Here is a 20015-nt window from a genome sequence, read left to right as displayed (position 1 = left end):
ACTTGAGGAAAAGGAGTAGGTTTGCATGGGAAGAAGATGAACTCAATTTTATATATGTTGAGTCTAAGGTATGTATAAGAATTTCAGTCTAGGGCTCATCAGAGATTGGTAGTCTAGAACTAGAGATTTGCAAATCACCAGAGAATAAGTACAGCTGAAATTATGGGAGAGAAAAGAGATAAAATGGAAAAAGAAGGAGAAAGAAACTGAGGAACAATTTAAAGAGGAAGAGGGATAGGTGAATAAAAGGGACCTGAAAATGAATAGAAAAAGAGATAGGAGGAGTACTGAGAAAGGATGGTGTCATCAAAGTCAAGAAAAGGAAGTGTTGCATCTCTTAACTGAATGTTTTAACAGAATGATGCAAATTATAGAATTTGCCTGGTAAGTACAAACAAAAAGAACCAAATGCAACGTATGGCCCTTGTTTGGACTTAATTCAAAGAAACCAACTGTAAGAAATTATTTATAAGAATCAACTAGGGAAATCAGAACACTGACTGGATATTTAATGATATTAAGGAATAATTATCTATTTTTAAAATGTACCAATAGTATCCTCATTATGTTTACAGAAAGAATCCTCATCTTTTAGAAATACATAAAGAAGACCATGTGAACAAAATGATATGATGACTGGGATTTGCTTCAAAATAACCCAGGGTGGAAGAGAGAAAGGAATAGCTGAGGGTATCAAATAAAACAAGATTGGCATGAGTTTATACCTGACGGGTAAATGATACAAAGGGGCCTCAATAAACTCTGTTCTCTACTGTTATAGATGTTTGAAATATTTTAAAATTTAAAAAGTTATTTTTTTAAGCTTTGATTTATACGAAAACAAAGTTGAAACATTTTCTTTCTAAAAATGAATAGGAAATAATAAGCATCCTTCGATCTCTTTCACAGACCCTGCTTATGGGATCCTGGAAGTGGAAGATAGTCTATAATCACCAATACCAGATGTTCCAGATAACCCTGAAGAATATGTATCCTATGCCGTACGGTAGAAAACAGAACTGCTAAGTTCTTAATGACATAGGGGTGGAGGAAGAAACAAAAACAACAAAAATGATACAACCCTGAGTAACTGATCCTCACTGAAAAGGTGATGATTTTAGGTTTTAAATCTTAGAGATCCACAGGAAGGAAGAATTTTAGGTAGAGATACATGCATAAATTTTGTGTGTAACCTCTAAGATTGCCTTTTAAAAGAGAGAATGAACTTCCTCATCCAACTTTCTAGCCTGCCTAAAACAAGATTGTGATGGCTGGAATTCTAGCAATCACCTTGGAACATTTAGATGAAAACCACATCTTAAGGACGCTCGTGCTGTAAAACAGAAGGACCTGGTATGTGTATTTCACCTGAAAGAAAAATAAACTACCTTATTTAAGCTACTGTGCTACTTTGGGTTTCTCCTTTGTGTCATACAGCTGCACCTGACCCTAACTGACTGGGTTCCTTCTCCTTATATATACAGAACTAAACATGAATACTGTATCAAAAGTTACTTCTAGGTTTATTCTGTGGAAGCCAGTAATTTGATAGGTACTATAATGGATAAGAACATTAATAGAAATCAAAGAAAGACAAACACTTGTCTGTAATATATTTAATTTGAGCTTCTGAGGACACAATTGGTGTTAAAAGGTCTTTAAACCCAAAAATTGCGCTAGAATTTTTTGTTTGTTTAGAACTACCTTTTTATTTTTATTTTTTATTAAATGTAACAACATACAAACATGGACATTCTTAACATATGAGCATTTCATTCTTGGTATATAATCAATAACTCATAATATCATCACATAGTTGTATACTCATCACCATGATCATTTCTTAGAACATTTGCACCAATTCAGAAAAAGAAAAACACTCGTACATACCATACCCCTTACGCCTCCCTCTCACTGACTGCTAGTATTTCCATCTACCCAATATATTTTTGCCTTTCTTTCCCCTATTTTTTTCTATACCTGTTACCATTCCCTTTTACTGATCACTAGCATTTCAATCTGTGCTAGAAATTTAAAAGTTTGAGAGCTAGCCAGGTATGTTTCTGAGCATCTATTTTCAGAAAAGAACATGGGAGCCATCTAACATTCTAGTATATATATAGTATATGTAAACATTAATATTTCCCTCCTTTTCTTTTCTCTTCTAATAATAACCAGTAACTAAATAGGTACATAAATACATACTCTTACAATAAAAACAGCTTAAAATAAAAACACAGCTACAATAAAGACCACCAGCTATTAACCCTCATAAGACAAAGTCCCTTAAGTCAATAGGAGAAGGAAAAATAAAATTTATACTAACAATTTCACTTCTTTAACTCTATAATTTCCTACATCCCTCCCCCCAACCCCCTAAAAGGAAGCTGCTAAGGAAAATCAAAGTAACAATAATTACTAAGCTCTAAACTTCTTAGCAGTTAAGGTAAAGGATTCTATCCAATTCTCAATGTGTGACAGATCTGAAAATAAAAAATAAAGAATGACCATTTTTTTCCTGACCTAAATTCCAAGAAAAAATCATCACTACAGTAACAGTGAATAACATATACAATGTGTTTGATAGTAGTTTTATAAAGTTTTTATAAAACAAAACTCAATCTTGTGAAATTATAAGAAATAAATAAATCACAGTTTTTAAAAGAGATTCTAACTAGAGGTAATGTTAATGAATGCTAACTACTTAGCTATCTAGCTCCCCAAAGGCAATGACATGTTTTATTCACCTTTTTTACAACCAGAATCTGACAAAGAAGCATAATAACCTGGAATATAGTAAGTACTCATCAGAAATTTCCTAAACTGAATTAGGCAATGACTTTCACAAGCTAAGTACTAAATAACATTTGCTGATTAAATTTGCCCACAAACCAAAACTTTTTGAGTGATATTCATTGAAGACATCGTTAACTGAATATTACAGAATTTTATGTAGAAATTTTCCTGAATCTATTCTACTCCTTTAACCATTATTAGTAAATTAAGCAGATGAATTTTTTTGAACTCTTTCTTTCATATTTTAGAAAAGAACTTTAGGATTTGTTTCTATTGAATTACTTTTACTAGGTTCAATTATTCACTATATTATATCCCTTTTCGGCATTAATTCTACCTTCTGTTGAAAACTAGCACCAACAGGTACTTAACAGATGTTCTATGATTATGAGGAAGATGCACCAGCTGCAGTTCTCAGACAATTGACAACAGGACCTTTAGTCCTAACAGAAATTGTACTCTCTTTAAATTAAATATTGATTATAGAAATAAAATTACTTTTATTTATTATTTCCTTCTCTTTTACCTTTTCAGATTTATGTAATAAGCATGCATATATATATGTATATTAAATAAAACATTAAATATTTTGAAGACATTATAAAAACACAGTGATATTTTAAAAAATCTCTATATTTCAAAATGTAATACTACTAGTATAATTATAAGAAAAAATTCAGGAGTAAACCACCATGACTCCAAGGCAACTATTTGCCTAAACTAAAAAAACTAACCAAATCGACATAAGGAACCTAAAGAATTTGAAACATTTTACAAAGAGATGAATTTCAATGAGGCTATGTGACTGGTTTAGATTTTAAAGTCTGCAAACTGAAAAAAACTTACTGATGAAATTCATAAATATAACCAAATACAACAAAAAAGATCATTCAAAACTATCTGAAGTGTGGTAGGTCCCCATTAAGTTAAATATAGAATACCATATGATCCAGCAATTTCACTCCTAGGAAAACAGGAGTTCAATAAAAACTTATACACAAATGTTCATAGCAGCACTATTCAAAATAGCCAAAAGATGGAAATAATCCAAACGTCCATCAACAGATGAACAGATAAACAAAATATGGTACAACCATATAATGGAATATTAATGCTAAAGGAAAGAAGTTGGATAAAAAAAAAAAAACCCAAAAAGCAAAAAGGCCACATATCGTATAATCCCATTAATACGAACTATATAGAAGAGCCAAATTCAGAGAGATAGAAAGTAGATGAGTGGTTGCCAGGGCCTAGAGGAATGGAGGAACAGGGCATGATTGCTTACTGGATATGGGGTTTCCTTTCGGGATGGTGAAAACGTTCTGCAACCAGATAGTGGTGATTTTTGCACAATACTGTGAATGCACTAAATGCCACTGAATTATTCTTTGAATGGTTAAAATGGGTGAATTTTATATTATGTGAATTTTACAATTAAAAAATATGTAAAGCATTGGCAATAAATTATTAAGTCCACATTTACAGTGCTAGTATAAATAAAATAGAAGGCCTGTTTATTAATATTATTTTAATCTTTTAGACCTTCCTTTTATATAAAATATCAGTTATTGCCTATTTTTAAAATAAATAATAGCACATATCCTTAGATAAAAAATTTTATCAAAAGATCAATTTGAACTACACCCAAAGAATATCTTCTCCAGTACCAAGGCCTTTATACACCCATAGATGTTCTTTCTAATGCAATCATACTATATGATCCAGCAATTTCACTCCTAGGAAAACAGGAGTTCAATAAAAACTTGTACACAAATATTCATAGCAGCACTATTAAAAATAGCCAAAAGATGGAAACAATCTAAACGTCCATCAACAGATGAATAGATAAACAAAATATGGTTTAACCATATAAGGGAATATTAATGCTAAAGGAAAGAAGTCAGAATAGCGGAAAATACAGAAAACAAAACAAAACGATAAAAACTCAGCTTTCAAATACAGGGGAATGGTTAATTATTTGATGAAATATTTTTTAAATCTTCAAAAAAATTATGAAGAAAAATGAAAATGTTACTAATATATCAACACTCAATATAATGTTATGACACTCACACGAAGTAAAAATGATGGGGGATTTAATTTTGAATAACTCTATAATTACCACCATATTGAAACATGTATGCATATAGATAGGATGGAGCCTGATTTTTGGCTCTATTTTCTAGTTTTTTTTTAATTTTCATTTTAATCTTTTTTGAACAAAGATGGTTCCCCCATGTCTTTACTATATTATTGAGTAAAAAGCTGAAAAAGATAGATTCCCAAGACAAAACAACAAAAGCTCTCTTTCACTGTCATCTTCTACAACTACGTATGATTACTTTGTTAATAAGAAAAAAAATAAAGTTATTTACCTCAAAAACTTTCCACCAAACCGAATTCTGTAATTGTCCCTACAACTTCTAGAGTATTCATTATATATACTACATAAGCTAAGAATCTAAATTATAAAAACATACCTTTGTGTAAGGGTTGTGGCATCATTAAGATCTGAATAAGCAAAAGGGATGTAACGTCATGATAAAGAATTGGAACCTCAGGCTGTTCTTCATTTCCCAGCCTAAAAGAAAAATGTATAATCACTTTGAAAACTATTGTATGTATCTTTTCTTTTTAATTCATTTTATATATCACATGTATGTCTATGGAACAGAAATAAAAAAACTCTTATAAACAACTGAGAAGTTACAAAAGAAAAAAGAATAGGGGCCATATTTTTTGCCTAAAAACAATAATCTTTTACACTCTCTTGTATCTCCTTGACGCTTTCTAATATGAAAAATGAGAGAGAAAATTTAGTAATTCTTACTAAAGCAAACTGGGATACATTAATGTGATTAAGACTGTCTTATCTCTTAGATTACAGAAACCAAGTGAAGCATTAAATGGGATTTGAGAGAATTTGTTTCACTACAAATGGGGTGTCACAAACTTTTTAGCATTAAAGAGGAAATCTCTTAAATTATAAATAAAAAATAGTACAGTCCACATCTAATCAAGTTACACTGAAAAGGCATGATTAATATCTCTTGTTAAAAAGTTGTTATAACTTGATTAACATAAAATTTAAATAAAATCTTTAACATTTGCAAAATTTCATAATAACAACCATAAAAACTTAAAACACACTCTAAAAGACAACAGAGAACAAAAATAAACCTTAAACTTTTTGAATTGGCTAAATTTTGAAATTACATGTCAGACGACTTAGAATGAACAAAATTGCTCTACTCTTCTATTAGGCTCAAACATTCAACAAATATTTACTGACACTTGCTGTATGCCAGGCACGGGACACATTGATGAGTAAACCAATCTCTGCAGCTTTGAAGCTCATAACTGCCAGAAGATAGCTCTTTAAATGTCTCAATTTTCCAAAACTATACTCAAGTTCTTCTCTAAAACTAACCATCTACTAATATATGATGCGATGAATCCTACTACTTCCTGCGTCTCAGTCTCTCCAAGTTTACACATAAAATAAAACAGAACCAACGTAAAACAAAACACTCCAGACCCAAAGAACTCTAGTCTCTTTTACTTTACAAACCCCAAGTTTCTTAAAAAAATAAAACAAAAACAATCTACATTCTTTGGCACCATTTCCTCACTATTAACTGAAATCTCCACAGAAATGGTTTTCCACAGTCAACAGTGATCTCCTGATTATAAAATTTAATTACCGACCCTTGACTTTGGATACAGTTGATCACTCTTGCCTGAAAAATCCTCTTCTATTGGCTTTTGTCACTCTCTCCCTCCAGTTCTCTTCTGCCTCTCTGGTTATTCAGCTTTAAGCCTTCTATGACAGATTTTTCTTCCCCTAATCTAGAAATATCAAGTTCCAATTCTCACTGTTTTCACACTGAAGATTCTTTTTTAAAGACATCCTAACCCATGACCTCAACTGTCAGCTATACATTGTTGACATCTCTAGCCCTGACGCGCTCTTGAATTCTGTATCTGCATACCTATTATTTTCACTTGGATATCTGACAGGGAGCTCAACCTCAACAGGGCTGAAACTGAACTCATAATTTTTTTATACTTCACTTCATACAAACCCCTAGCTCCTCTCATCATGATCAATCTGCTCTTTTTTCTATTGTTTAGTCTTGATGTGGTTTATTTCTTATTTTTTCCAGTGTTAATACCTGGGATATATTATGTACACAATAAAAATATAATGAATAAACTAGAAACTTGGGGAATATCCCAAACTCATCTTCATTCACTTAGCTCATTAATTAGTACTAAGTCTTTTTAAATAAATCTCCATCTCTACAGCCACTGTGCCTCCTAACTGTTCAACCTCCTACAATTTCATATCTCTCCAAGTCATCCTCTAAATTGTTAGTGCTCTGGAATATGGCTTCTGCATAAACTATCTTGTTCAACATTATATCCTCAATGGCTGAACTAAAACAGCTAATAAAAATAGTTGAAAAACAAAGAAATGAAAAGTGAATAGAAAAACGGATGGATGAAAAAATTAAGAGGTGTAAGACAAAAGCTAGACAGCTAAGATCAGAACATAAAGAGACAGATAAAATGACCTGAGGGAAGAGACTTTAGAGTCAATTATAAACTTTTGCAGAATATGGCATATAGGTCCTACACATTCCTGTATTTCCGTGGTTTTATCATAGTTCCCTTAATGAAATGAACTACGTAACTTAAATAGGCAAAAAGGGTGGAATCAGATGGAATCAAAGTGGAAAAAGGTATAAGAAAAAAGTAATACTGAAAATTCCTTATCGAGCTATAGATGAAGAAAATGAAATTGGTTAAAAAAAAAAAACTAGCCCTTTACTTGGAATAAAAATGATTTTGGATTATCAAACTGCTACAATAAATCTAACAGTTGATTAAAAGACTTTCAGAATAAGAAGGCCCTTAATGGATCGATTTAGACTAGCCCAATCTCACCCCAATGCAAAGATCAATTTTACTGCACTCCTGGCAAAAATAAAAGTCTTGAGAATGTCATGCATCAAATATATCATATATTTTAACCTAAGTACAAACAAATTAGAGAACTTCAAGGTATAGAAAAGAAAAGCATCCTCAAATGAATAAATTAAATACAGTTTGTTAAAATGGGGATAAGGAACTGAAAAGTTCAAAGGGCAAACAGAATTCTGGATTCTCATTAATATTTAATAGATTATATGTCAATAATTATTTGCAATAGAAATAATATTTCAATAATTAGAGGTGGATACTTTGTGTTTTAACTTATTTGCTTATTATTATTACATACGACCTTTAAATATAAACTCTAAACTTCCATATGCAAGAAAAACTATACTTAAGATTATACCTTTTATTATGATTATTCATATATACACTTCTAAACTTAGTACACCCTTTTATTACATACTATTAAGAATATATAATGAACAAATGCTTCAAAATTCTAATATAGTCTAACTGTTCTAAGGCAGTTATGAAGGCAAATTTATATGATTTATTCCTATAAATAAATAGCTCATGAAATCGGACAAATATATTACTTAACTGATTAAAAAGTTTTTACTGAATTACCATAGGCCAAGCAATTCAAAGATGAACATGATACAGTTTACCCTCAAGAACATACAGCCTAGTTGAAAACATACAGTTGCATATTGAAGAGAAGTAAACAAGAAATACAATTTAAGAGTCATGATAAGGGTATGAGAGTATATTCTTATAAGAATAGCATCTAATGTAGACTTTAGTGGGAAGTATGGGAAATGTGTTCAAGGTCAGAGAAAAGTGAAGCTTTCTGGAAAAGGTTAGTCTTAAAGAATGGGTAGAATTCATCAGGGGGGTGTAAGAGGATTGGAAAGGAGGGTATTCTATACAGATGGAGCTAAGTCACAAAGGATATCACAATGTTAAAGATTCGGATTTATCCTAAAGGTAATGAAAAATCTACTGAAGAGCCTTAATTAGAGAAGTGCCACTTTCATGCATGCATTTCAGAAATACATTTTTCCCATAGAGTAGAGAAAAGCTTTGGAGAAAGGGTAAAACTAGAGTTGGAGGATAAACCAGGAGTCTATTGCAATAATCCAGGTAATCTGTACCAATTAAAAAAAGGATTGACCTAACAAAGTATCAGTGGCTGAGAGAGTTCAAATAGAGTCAAGAGGCTACTCTGGAGGTCACTCTTACACAAGCTTCAGTTAGACACTGCTACCTATCAGAACTTGCCAAACCCTAATCAAAACCATTCCAGCCAATTCAAAAGAATACCTAGGGTGATATATAAGATTCCACAAAGGTTCCATGCACTAGGGTAACTTTCCAGAAACCTATAACCACCAGATGGGTCCCTGGACCAGATATATCCTGAAACCTAGAGGGCCCAGCCTCTCCAGAACATCAGCTAGTTCCATCTCCTTACCTTATATTATTGACAGCCCCTTCTCCAACATGAAAAAGTTAGAATGGTCATAACCTAAAAACCTAAATAAAAAGTGGGATGGATAGATCAAAAGTGAGACGGAGTTATACAGAGAGAGTAGGGTTTAACTAATGAATGTGACTGCTGAACCATTAAATTGATATTTCTTTCAGTCTCCCGTATCTTAGGCCAGATAGAAGTAAAAACCTAAAATTGTGCAATTGTAACCCATACCAAACTTTGAAATCTGTTCTACAAGTAATTGTTGTACTGTGTTTCAAAACTTATTTTTGTATATATGCTATTTTTCACAAAAAAAGAAAAAAAAGTCAATTGTGATAATAAAAAAAATACTTATTCCTTCTACCTCCTGTATTCTGGAGCAGCTAGAAGGGAAAATCTGTGAGGATGGTATGATAGTCTATAACAAACTCTAGGATCTGTCTTGCAAACTACTTGTTGAAGAGTGGTTTGAAAACTACTGCTTTTTTCTCTCTTTGCTTTCTATATATGTTAGATTATATAATAAAAAAATGAAGAAAAGAAGATTGAATATATAAATACCATTACTGCAAAACAGAAATATTTGACTAATTTTTCAATTATTTCCTTCAAGCTAAAAAAAAGTTCCTATTTTTTGCTTGAAAATATTATATGAAATTTTTGAGCAATCTCAAGGCTAATTTTAGACATTAAATATAATAAATAATTAATGATAAAACCAAGCATTCATAATTCTCCTTATAAATAACTACTACTCATTTCATTCCATGATACAGATGGAGGCATGAATGATAAAAACATTTAAATAATAAATATTTCATATTGTTTGATGTAGACCAGGGTCTGGCACACTTTTTCTATAAAGAGCTAAATGGTAAAAGTTCAAAAGACCTCTGCTGAACGTTCTTGTTTTGCTTTTTTATATAACACTTTAAGAATGTAAAAATCATTCTTTGCTCACAGCCTGTACAAAAAAAAAAGACCCCCAGCCAAATTGGGGGCCATAATTTTCCAATGCATTGATATACTACAAAGGGCATTTTTATAAAGTTTGTTATTTTAAAATTCTACTTCTCAGTTTAGTATAACATGTATTAATTTCACAAGTAATCATTGATTTTTACAGGTATGATGGTGTCTTAACTGAAGTATTATAAGTACCATTTTAACAACATAGTTTTAAATATGCAGTGATCTTGTGGCTCAAATCCTGAAGAGAATGAAATGTTTGGTGAATGAATTAATTTAAAGAAGTTACAATTCCTATGTTCAAGGAATAGACATCTTCCAATGCTAGCACTAGTAAGACAAAAAATTAAACTCAGTGGATTAAGGATTGTAAAAGACAGTAACTCAGTGCTATTAAAAGCACAAGAAGGGATGTAAGGGTCCAGCACAAAGGTAGGGAGAAATCAGTCAGAGAAGATTTCATAGAGATGGAGATAATACAGGAGCATCTTCAAGATGAATAGTCCCTGACACAAGGACTATTATCAAATGGGGAATGGGAGTAATAGGAAAGGTATTAAGAGTAGAGAACAAAGCAAGCACAAAGATAAGGTACATGAAAAATTAAGGCTCGTTAAGAACTGCAAGTAATCTGTTAGGAATGTTGATGCATGCAGAAGATATGACATGTCAAAGGCAGAGAGCAACCAGGCTATGAAGAGCCTTAAATTTCATGGACTTGTATCAAAAGGTATAGAATGTCTCCAAAGACAAGAAAAGAGGAACTGTAATGCACTGCAAAGATTAACTACAGTACAGGTAAACCTCACGTGCAACAAGAGAAAATAAAGAGATCTTCAGTTAGACTTAGGTGGGAATGGAGCAGAACAAAGAATAGGGGAAGGAAGCATTTGTGAAAGGGGAGGCTTACCAAAGTAAAAGCTTTTGATCTGAAAACAGGATGAAGTTAACCTCTAAATAAAAGAACTTCAAACTTTTCTAAAGGGTTAAAAAAAAAAGAAGAATTAAAAGAACAGAAAATGTCCTAGTCAAGAAGACTATATATTACAAAGACATTTATTCTTCCCAAATTAATTTCTCAGTTTAAAATAATTTCAAGATCAAAATCACAAGTGAGAAGAAGAGTTTAGAAAACAGTTCTAAAGATCATCTAGAAGAATAAACAGATGAGAATAGCAAAGAAAACTGGGAGGTACGAGTGGAATAATGAGAGTAACCTATCCAATCAGATATTTGAATATAATATATCCCTTCAATAAGTAAACAAACAGTATTGTCACAGAAATAGATTCACAGGTCCATAGAACAAAGGGGAAAGCTACTAATTAGACCTATAATATACCAGTATTTAGTATATAATAAATTAGCTATAAAATAGCTGGTTAACTGAAAATACATTTTAGATCTTCTTTAATACTATTGATGAAAATAAATTCCCAGGAGATTATAAAAATTTTTAAATCATAATACATTTATGATTGTATAACATAATACATAATTTACATAATAAAACTGTAATAAGAAAATACAGTTCTGTGTTCTTGACCATGATCATTTTTAGAACATTTGCATCACTCCAGAAAAAGAAATAAAAAGAAGAAGGAAAAAAGAAAAGAACTCACATAAAATACTTTAAATGATCTGAAAAGGCTATTAACCTCTCCTGGGTGGGCCATGGAGGCTCAGCAGGCAGAGTTCTCACCTGCCATGCCAGAGACCCAGGTTCGATTCCCGGTGCCTGCCCATGCAATAAATAAATAAATAATAACCTCTCCGTTTTCCAGTGACATAACTGTATGAAGTCAGTTTTTCTTTACACACTTTAGCCAAAACAATCATATTGAAGACAGATGCAGAGAGGAGAATCCATGTGTGTTTATTAAGCCAGATATTAAATTGCAAATCTGTAAAATAAAGCCACTATTCTCATTATTTTTGTTTGTTTTAGACAACATAACAATTTTCATTAAAATATGTTATTTATGTTAACATGTAATGGGTTTATTATAGTTATTTTAAAATAAATTAATAAATAGTATTTTTAATTAAAAAAGAAAAGAAAAGAAAGGTAAATTACAAAGCCTATGGCTGAAGACACATTGTAATGCTGGCTATAAAAGTAAATGCCAGATTTAGAGAAGGGAACAGGCTTTATAAGTAGAAAACTAATAGAAAAAAGTAACATATAAAATTTGATTGATTTGATTCACATGAAAATTTAAAACTTTAATATGTCAAGAAAACAATTATAAAATTAAAAAGCAAATATAACAGAGAAAAAGTTTCAACAAGTATGACAAAATAAGGTTTACCATTTTAATCATGATTAAATGATTTTAAATCATGATTAAATGATTTAAAGAATCATTCAAAAAAAAAAAAAAAAAGATGCCAAGAGAAAAATGGAGAGTTCCTGAACAGACAATTCACAAAGAGAGGAGAAAAATGAATATGAAAATAGTAAACTTCGTTAGAAATCAAATACATTTCTATTACTTTGGGATGCAATTCTAAATTTTCACAGTAGGAAAAACAATGTTTTTTAAATAGTAATACAATTGAGAGAAATTAGTTAGTAGAACTAATTTTCCCACTAATTTTTTAAACTTATTTATTACACAGAGTAACATATATACAAAGGAAAGAAATTAAAAAACAATAGTTTTCAAAGAACTGTTCAACAAGTAGCTACAGGACAGACCCGAGAGTCTGTCATGGGCTACCATATGCTCCTCTCAGAATTTTCCTTCTACCTGCTCCAGAAAATACGAGGCTAGAGGGCTTAAATATTTTTTTATCATCACAATTAACTTTTTTCCCTTCTTCTTTTGTGAAAAATAATAATACAAAATAATATAAAATAATAAAATAATACAAAATAGCTATAAATTTCGAAGCACAACACCACAATTAGTTGCAGAACATGCTTCAGAGTTTGACATGACAAACTAGGCTGTTGGAATTTTGACTGGTATTGTGTTGAAGCTGTAGATGAACTTGGGGAGAACTGTCATCTTAACTATATTTAGCCTTCCTATCCATGAGCAGGGAATGTCTTTCCACCTATTTAGAGTTCCTTTGATTTCTTTTACAAATGTTATGTAGTTTTCTGTGTGCAAGTCCTTTAAATCCCTATTTAAGTTCATTCCTAAGTACTTGATTCTTTTAGTTGCTATTTTGAATGGAATTTTTTCCTTAAGTGATTCCTCAGCTAGCTCATGGTTTGTGTATAGAAATGTTACTGACTTTTGCACATTAATTTTATATCCTCCTACTTTTCTGAATTTATCAGCTCAAGTAACTTTGCTGTAGGTTTCTCAGGATCTTCCAAGTATAATATATCATCTGCAAACAATGAGAGTTTTCCTTCTTCCTTTCCAATTTGGATGCCTTTTATTTCTTTGTTCTGCTTCATTGCTGTAGCTAGAACTTCTAGTACAATACTGAATAATAGTGGTAACAGTGGGCATCCTTGTCTTGTTCCTGACCTTAGGGGGAAAGATTTCAGTCTCTTTACATTGAGTATGATACTGGCTATCGATTTTTCACATATTTCCTTTATCATATTGAGGTAGTTATTTTTATTCCTATCTTTTGGAGTATTTTTTTTATCAGAAAAGGGTACTGAATTTTGTCAAATGCTTTTTTCAGCATCAATCGAGATGATCATGTGATTTTTCCCTTTCAATTTGTTAATGTGATGTATTACATTGGTTTTTTATGTTGAACCATCCTTGCCTTCCTGGTATAAACCCCACTTGGTTATGGTGTATAATTCTTTTAACATGTTGTAAGATTCGATTTGCTAATATTTTACTGAGAATTTTTGCATCAATGTTCATTAGGGAGACTGGCCTATAGCTCTCCTTTCTTATAGCATTTTTACCCAGTTTTGGTATTAGAATGACATTAGCTTCATAAAATGAGTTAGGTAGAGTTCCTTTTTCCTCAGTTGTTCGGAAAAGTTTGAGCAAGATTGGTGTTAGCTCTTTTTGGAATATTTGATAAAATTCCCCTGTGAAGCCATCTGGCCCTGGGCTTTTCCTTGTAGGAAGATTTTTGATGACTTATTGAATCTCTTTACTTGTGATTGATTTGTTGAGATCTTCTATTTCTTCCTGAGTTAGTGCAGCTTGTTTGTATGTCTCCAGAAATTTGTCCATTTCATCTAAGTTGTCTGGTTTGTTGGCATATAGTTGGTCATAGCATAGTCTTACGATTTATTTCTTCCGAGTCTGTGGTAATGCACCCCTTCTTATTTCTGATTTTGTTTATTTGCATCCTCTTTTTTGGTCAGTCTTCCTAATGCCCCATTCATTTTATTGATTTTCTCAAAGAACCAACTTTTGTTTTCATTGGTTCTACTGTTCTTTGTTCTCCCATTCATTTATCTCTGCTTTAATCTTTGTTATGTTTCTTCTTCTATCTGCTTTGGGGTTAATTTGCTGTTCTTTCTCAAGTTTCTCCATGTGTGCTAAGGCCTCGGTTTTTGCTCTTTCTTGCTTTTTTGTTGTTGTTGTTTGTTTTTTGTTTGTTTGTTTTGCATGGGCAGGCATTGGGAATTGAATCTGGGTCTCCAGCATGGCAGGCAAGAACTCTGTCTACTGAGCCACCATGGCCCACCCACTTTCTTTTTTTAATACAGGCTTTTAGGGCACTAAATTTCTCTCTCAGGACAGCCTTTGCCACATCCTGTTAAGTTCTGATAAATTGTATTCTCATTTCATTCATCTCCAGATAGCTACTGATTTCTCTAGCAATTTCTTCTTTGATTCACTGGTTGTTTAAGAGTTATTTAATCTCCATATATTTGTGAATGTTCTTGTTCTTTGGTGGTTACTGAGATCCAGCTTCATCCCATTGTGCTCAGAGAAAGTGCTTTGGATAATTTCAATGCTTTTAAATTTATAAAGACCTGTTTTGTGTCCCAGCATATGATTTATACTGGAGAATGTTCTCTATACACTAGAGAAGAATGTATATAGCCTTGTGCTTTGGGGTATGCACTGGTTTGCTAGCTGCCAGAATGCAACACCAGAAATGGAATAGCTTTTAAAAAGGGGGGATTTAATAAGTTGCTAGTTTACAGTTCTAAGGTTGAGAAAATGTTCCAATTAAAACAAGTCTATAGAAATGTCCAATCAAAGGCATCCAGGGAAAAATACTTTTGGTTCAAGAAGGCCAATGAAGTTCAGAGTTTTTCTCTCTCATCTGGAAAGGCACATGGTGAACAGAGTCAGGGTTTCTCTCTCATCTGGAAGGGTACATGGCAAACATGGCACATCTGCTAGCTCCCTCTCCTGGATTCCTATTTCATGAAGCGCCCCGGGAGGCATTTTCCTTCTTCATCTCCAAAGGTCAGTGGCTGGTGGACTCTGCTTCTCATGGCTACGTCACTCTGTTCTGCTCTCTCTGAATCTCTCCCATTCTCCAGTAAACCAATCAAGACCCACCAGAATGGGTGGAGACATGTCATCACCTAATCCAGCTTAACAACCACTCTTGATTGAGTCACATCTCCAGGGAGATGATCTAATTGCAACTTCAAACACACAGTACTTAATAGGGATGAACTGCAGCTTCAAACATACAGTACTTAATAGGGCTGAAAAGAAATAGCTGCCTTTACAAAATGGGATTAGGATTAAAACATGGCTTTTCTAGGGTACATACTACATTTCAAATAAGCACAGGGTGCAATGACCTATATATGTCTGTTAAGTCTAATTCATTTATCAAGATATTTAACTTCTCTATTTCCTTGCTGATTTCTGTCTGGTTGTTCTATCTATAGAGGAGAGTGGTCTACTGAAGTGTCTTACTATTATGGTTAAAACATCTATCACTCCCTTCAGTTTTGCCAATGTCTATCTCATGTACTTAGGAGCTCTTTGACTGGGAGCATAAACATTTACAATTGTTATATCTTCTTGGTAAATTAACCCTTTAATTAGTATATAATGTCCTTCTTTGTCTCTTATGATGTCTTTACATTTAAAGTCTATTTTGTCCAGTATTAGTATAGCTACTCCTGCTTTCTTTTGGTCACAACTTGCTGGGAAAATCTTTTCTCATCCTTTCATTTTCAATCTATTTGTATCCTTGTGTCTAAGATGAGTCTCTTGTAAGCATCATATAGCTGGATTATGTTTCTTAATCCATTCTGCCAATCTGTATCTTTAAATTGGTAAATTCAGTTCATTAACAAAGTTATTTCTGAAAAGGCGTTTCTTGAATCCATCATCTTTTTCATTTTATTTTTCAGATCTATATATTCTTTTCCCTCTTTCTCTTTGTATTCTTTAAATTACCCTTAGCAGCACTCTTTACTTCTGTGCCCTCCCCCAGACCTCCCTCTCCTGTCTTTTTTTTTCAGCCAACAGAACTCCTTTCAGTACTTCTTGTAGAGCCGGTCTCTTGTTACCAAATTCTTTCAGGACTTCTTTGTCTGTGAAAACTTTAATCTCTCTCAGTTTTGAAGGACAATTTGGCTAGATACAGAATTCTTGGTTGGAAGTCTTTCTCTTTCAGGATCTTGAATATATCATACACCACCTTCTCGCCTCCAGGCTGCTAGTTGAGTACTCTGAACTCAGTCTTAAATTGGTTTCCCTTGTATGTAGTAGATTGTTTTTCTCTTGCCACTTTCAGGATTTTCTGCTTCTCTTCAACATTTGACAGACTAATTAGTATGTGCCTTAGGGAAGGCCTATTTGGATTTATTCTGTTTAGAGTTTTTTGGGCTTCTTTGATTTGTATATTTATGTCCTTTATGAGGGTTGGGAACTTTTCCCCCATTATATCCTCAACTACTCTTCCTAGCCTGTTACTTATCTCTTCTCCTTCTGAGACAGATTCTTATATTTGCATGTTTTGTTTTGTCTATCATTTCCCTGAGATACAATTCAATTTTTTTCATCTTTTTTGTCAAATGCTGTTTTGAATCTTCAAAGTCAGTTATCCTGTCCTCTATATCATTTATTCTTTCTTCTGTCTCTTCAAATCTGGTGTTGTGTGCCTCTAGTATGTTTGTTATTTGGTCAAGAGTCTTCAATCTCTATGATTTACGATATTTTTCTATTTATTCTTTCAAGTTCCTTTTTGTGTTCTTCTACTGTCTTCTTGATCTCTTTTACGTCATTTGCTATCCCACTTATTCTATTAAGTAGAGTTGCATGAGCATCTGTGATTAGTTGTTCCAACATCTGTGTCTCCTCTAGTGTTTGAATTTGGTCATTAGGCAGGGCTATATCTGTCTACATTGTGATATACTTAGTGATCTTCTGCTGTGTTTGTGGCACATAAATATCTTGATTGATTTACTTTGGGAGTTGATTTCTTTCAGTAGTCTAAGGCCTTGTGTTTAAGGGATGGTTGTACAGGGGGACCAGGGTATGGGGTGGGATACTCAGCAGGGTGATTTGTTTCAGGGTAGGTGTAGGTAAAGGTTGGGGATGTTACTCTGATGCTTGTGAAAATGGGCACCCAGCGGCCAGGGAGGATATAGCTGTGCGGATGTACCAGTCTCGGGGGTATAACCCTGGTGTACACTAATCTAAGGCAAGGGGTTCTTTGTACACATGTGGAGACCTGTGGCAGCAGGTTGGCTTTATGCCTTCATGGATTGCGGGCAGATGTGACCCAACTGCACAGGTCAGCACTTTCTCAGAGCTGGAAAGTGTGGCTGAGGGTTATGTGCATTCATGGTTCTAGGACTACTGTAATGTATGGTTCCCAGAACTGAATGATGTAATTGGGTCCTGTGCGCGTGCTTGGGCCCTGGAGTGCCGTAAATTGATGTGCAGAGCTTGTGGGGGGCGGGGGGGGGGGTGTGTGAGGCTGTGCGACACTATGTGCAGGGGAGAGGAGTAGCCTGGGTATGGCAGTTAGTGTCCACAGCCTTTATGTGCTGCCAACAGCCTGTAGAGAACAGGGATGGGGAGGCAGTGCTCAAGAGGGGTATAGGAGAGGTGGGTTGGGTTGCACTTGGGGTGGGGGTGGAGTAGATACTTGCACTGGAGGCTGGTGGGGTGGGGGTGAGGACTAGCAGCAGATGATGGGTTCAGGTATGTGTGTGGGGGGTGAGTCGCCAGTCACGGGGCTACGCTGGTGAGGGTAGCACGCACAAGGAATATGGCTTGGCTTACTTCCTAGTCCCTGGCTCCTGTCCATGCACTTCAGGCAGCTTCCTCACCTCTCAATTTCTCAGCCTTTGCAACCAGGCTGCCCCATGTGGTGCAGAAGGCTCTCCCAGGTCAGCTGCACTCCTGAATTGCCACCTCAGTAGCCCTATTTTCCCTTCTCTAAATTTTCCGTGGAGCAGGGCTAATCACAAGTTGCTCTATTCAGCCATCTTCCCAGAAGTCTATGCCCATTAATTTTTTAAAGCAAAACAGTGATCAATACAATGTTTTTTTTTTTAAAGGAGCATTTTTATTACTCCAAAACAGAAATAAGGATAACAAATAAAACCCAAATCCTCCCACCCTTAATCCCCTCTGGTGTTGACCCATAGTCCGTAGTACTGATGCAGTGAATTTGTTACTATTGATACAAGAACACTAAAATATTACTGTTAACTATAGTCCATAGTTTGCAGTGTTCTAAATTGATCATGGGGGTGCATGCACAACTATGGGATGATACTGTGAGCCAGATATTGTATACTTTAGATGGCTTCTGTGGTGTATGAATACAGCACAGTAAAATCGAAAAAAAATAAAGGGAAATAATTTTCATGAGGATTATAGAAAAGGAGTTGTGGTTAGGTTCAGGTGTCAACTTGGCCAGGTGAAGGTGCCTAGTTTTGTTGCTGTGGACATAAGCCAATGGCATGTGAAGCTCATCTGTCGCTGATTACATCTGCAGTCGGCTAGGAGGCATGCCTGCTGCAATGAACGATGTTTGATTTAATTGGCTGATGCTTAAATGAGAGAGTTCAACATAGCACAGCCCAAGCAGCTCAGCATACCTCATCTCAGCACTCGCAGCTCGACCCAGGCTTTTGGAGATGTAGAAAGGAATCACCCCAGGAGAAGTTGTTGGAACCTAGAGGTTTGGACAGAAGGCCAGCAGAGATCACCCTGTGCCTTCCTGTGTAAGAAAGAATCTCAGTTGGAAGTTAGCTGCCTTTCCTCTGAAGAACTATATGTTTTGAACTAAATAAATCCCCTTTTATTAAAAACCAGTCCATCTCTGGTGTTGCATTCTGGCAGCTTTGGCAGATTAAAAGAGGAGTATAATGAAAAACCTGTATCACTGGACAAAGAATTTTAGTTTGGAAAAGTATTAGCAAAAAAGTGAGACAATAGAAAGATACCCTCCCTACTTTTATCTATGAAATATTATGACATAATATAATCACCTCCAATATTACAATTTAATGAGTTAAGGAACCATAAAAATAAGAATAAATATGGTGGGAAAAATCTCAACCAGGGTTTCTGGAAATTCCTCAAGTATCTTAGGATTAGGAAAAGAAGCACAGAGTAATGGTTAAAAATGTAGGCTTTGGAATCAAAGATCTGGATTCAAATTCCAGTTCTATTCCTTAACAGCTGTGTGACACTAAAGAGCATGTTAATTGTCTTTTTAAGCCTCAGATTACTCATCTGTAAAAAATCATACCTATTGCATACAATAATTGGTGATTATTAAATGTGATTATATATGCAAAGAACAAAATGCTTACCATGAAATAGGCACTTGTTAATCGTTCATAGCATTTATTACTATCCTAACATGAATTTAACTCTTTTGGCTTGAAAAGAACACAACAACCCAGCAATCAATATTCTAGAAAGCATATATATTTATGCTTTAAATTAAATTA

At 33.9% G+C, this 20015-nt stretch overlaps 1 protein-coding gene across 7 annotated transcripts in view; it reads right to left on the bottom strand.

Annotated features, from left to right (window-relative positions):
• The window catches only part of UBR3 (ubiquitin protein ligase E3 component n-recognin 3), a 296599-nt gene that overhangs the window by 42823 nt on the left and 233761 nt on the right, over window positions 1-20015 (bottom strand). For all 7 annotated transcript variants that reach the window (XM_077154105.1, XM_077154106.1, XM_077154107.1 and 4 more), the window contains one exon: window positions 5277-5377. In XM_077154105.1, coding sequence (XP_077010220.1) covers window positions 5277-5377 — 101 coding nt within the window. The remainder of the gene's footprint in view (window positions 1-5276; window positions 5378-20015) is intronic.

This window comes from Tamandua tetradactyla, chromosome 3, assembly GCF_023851605.1.
Source record: "Tamandua tetradactyla isolate mTamTet1 chromosome 3, mTamTet1.pri, whole genome shotgun sequence".
Classification (NCBI taxonomy): domain Eukaryota; kingdom Metazoa; phylum Chordata; class Mammalia; order Pilosa; family Myrmecophagidae; genus Tamandua; species Tamandua tetradactyla.
This window is presented reverse-complemented; position numbering and strand designations above follow the sequence as displayed.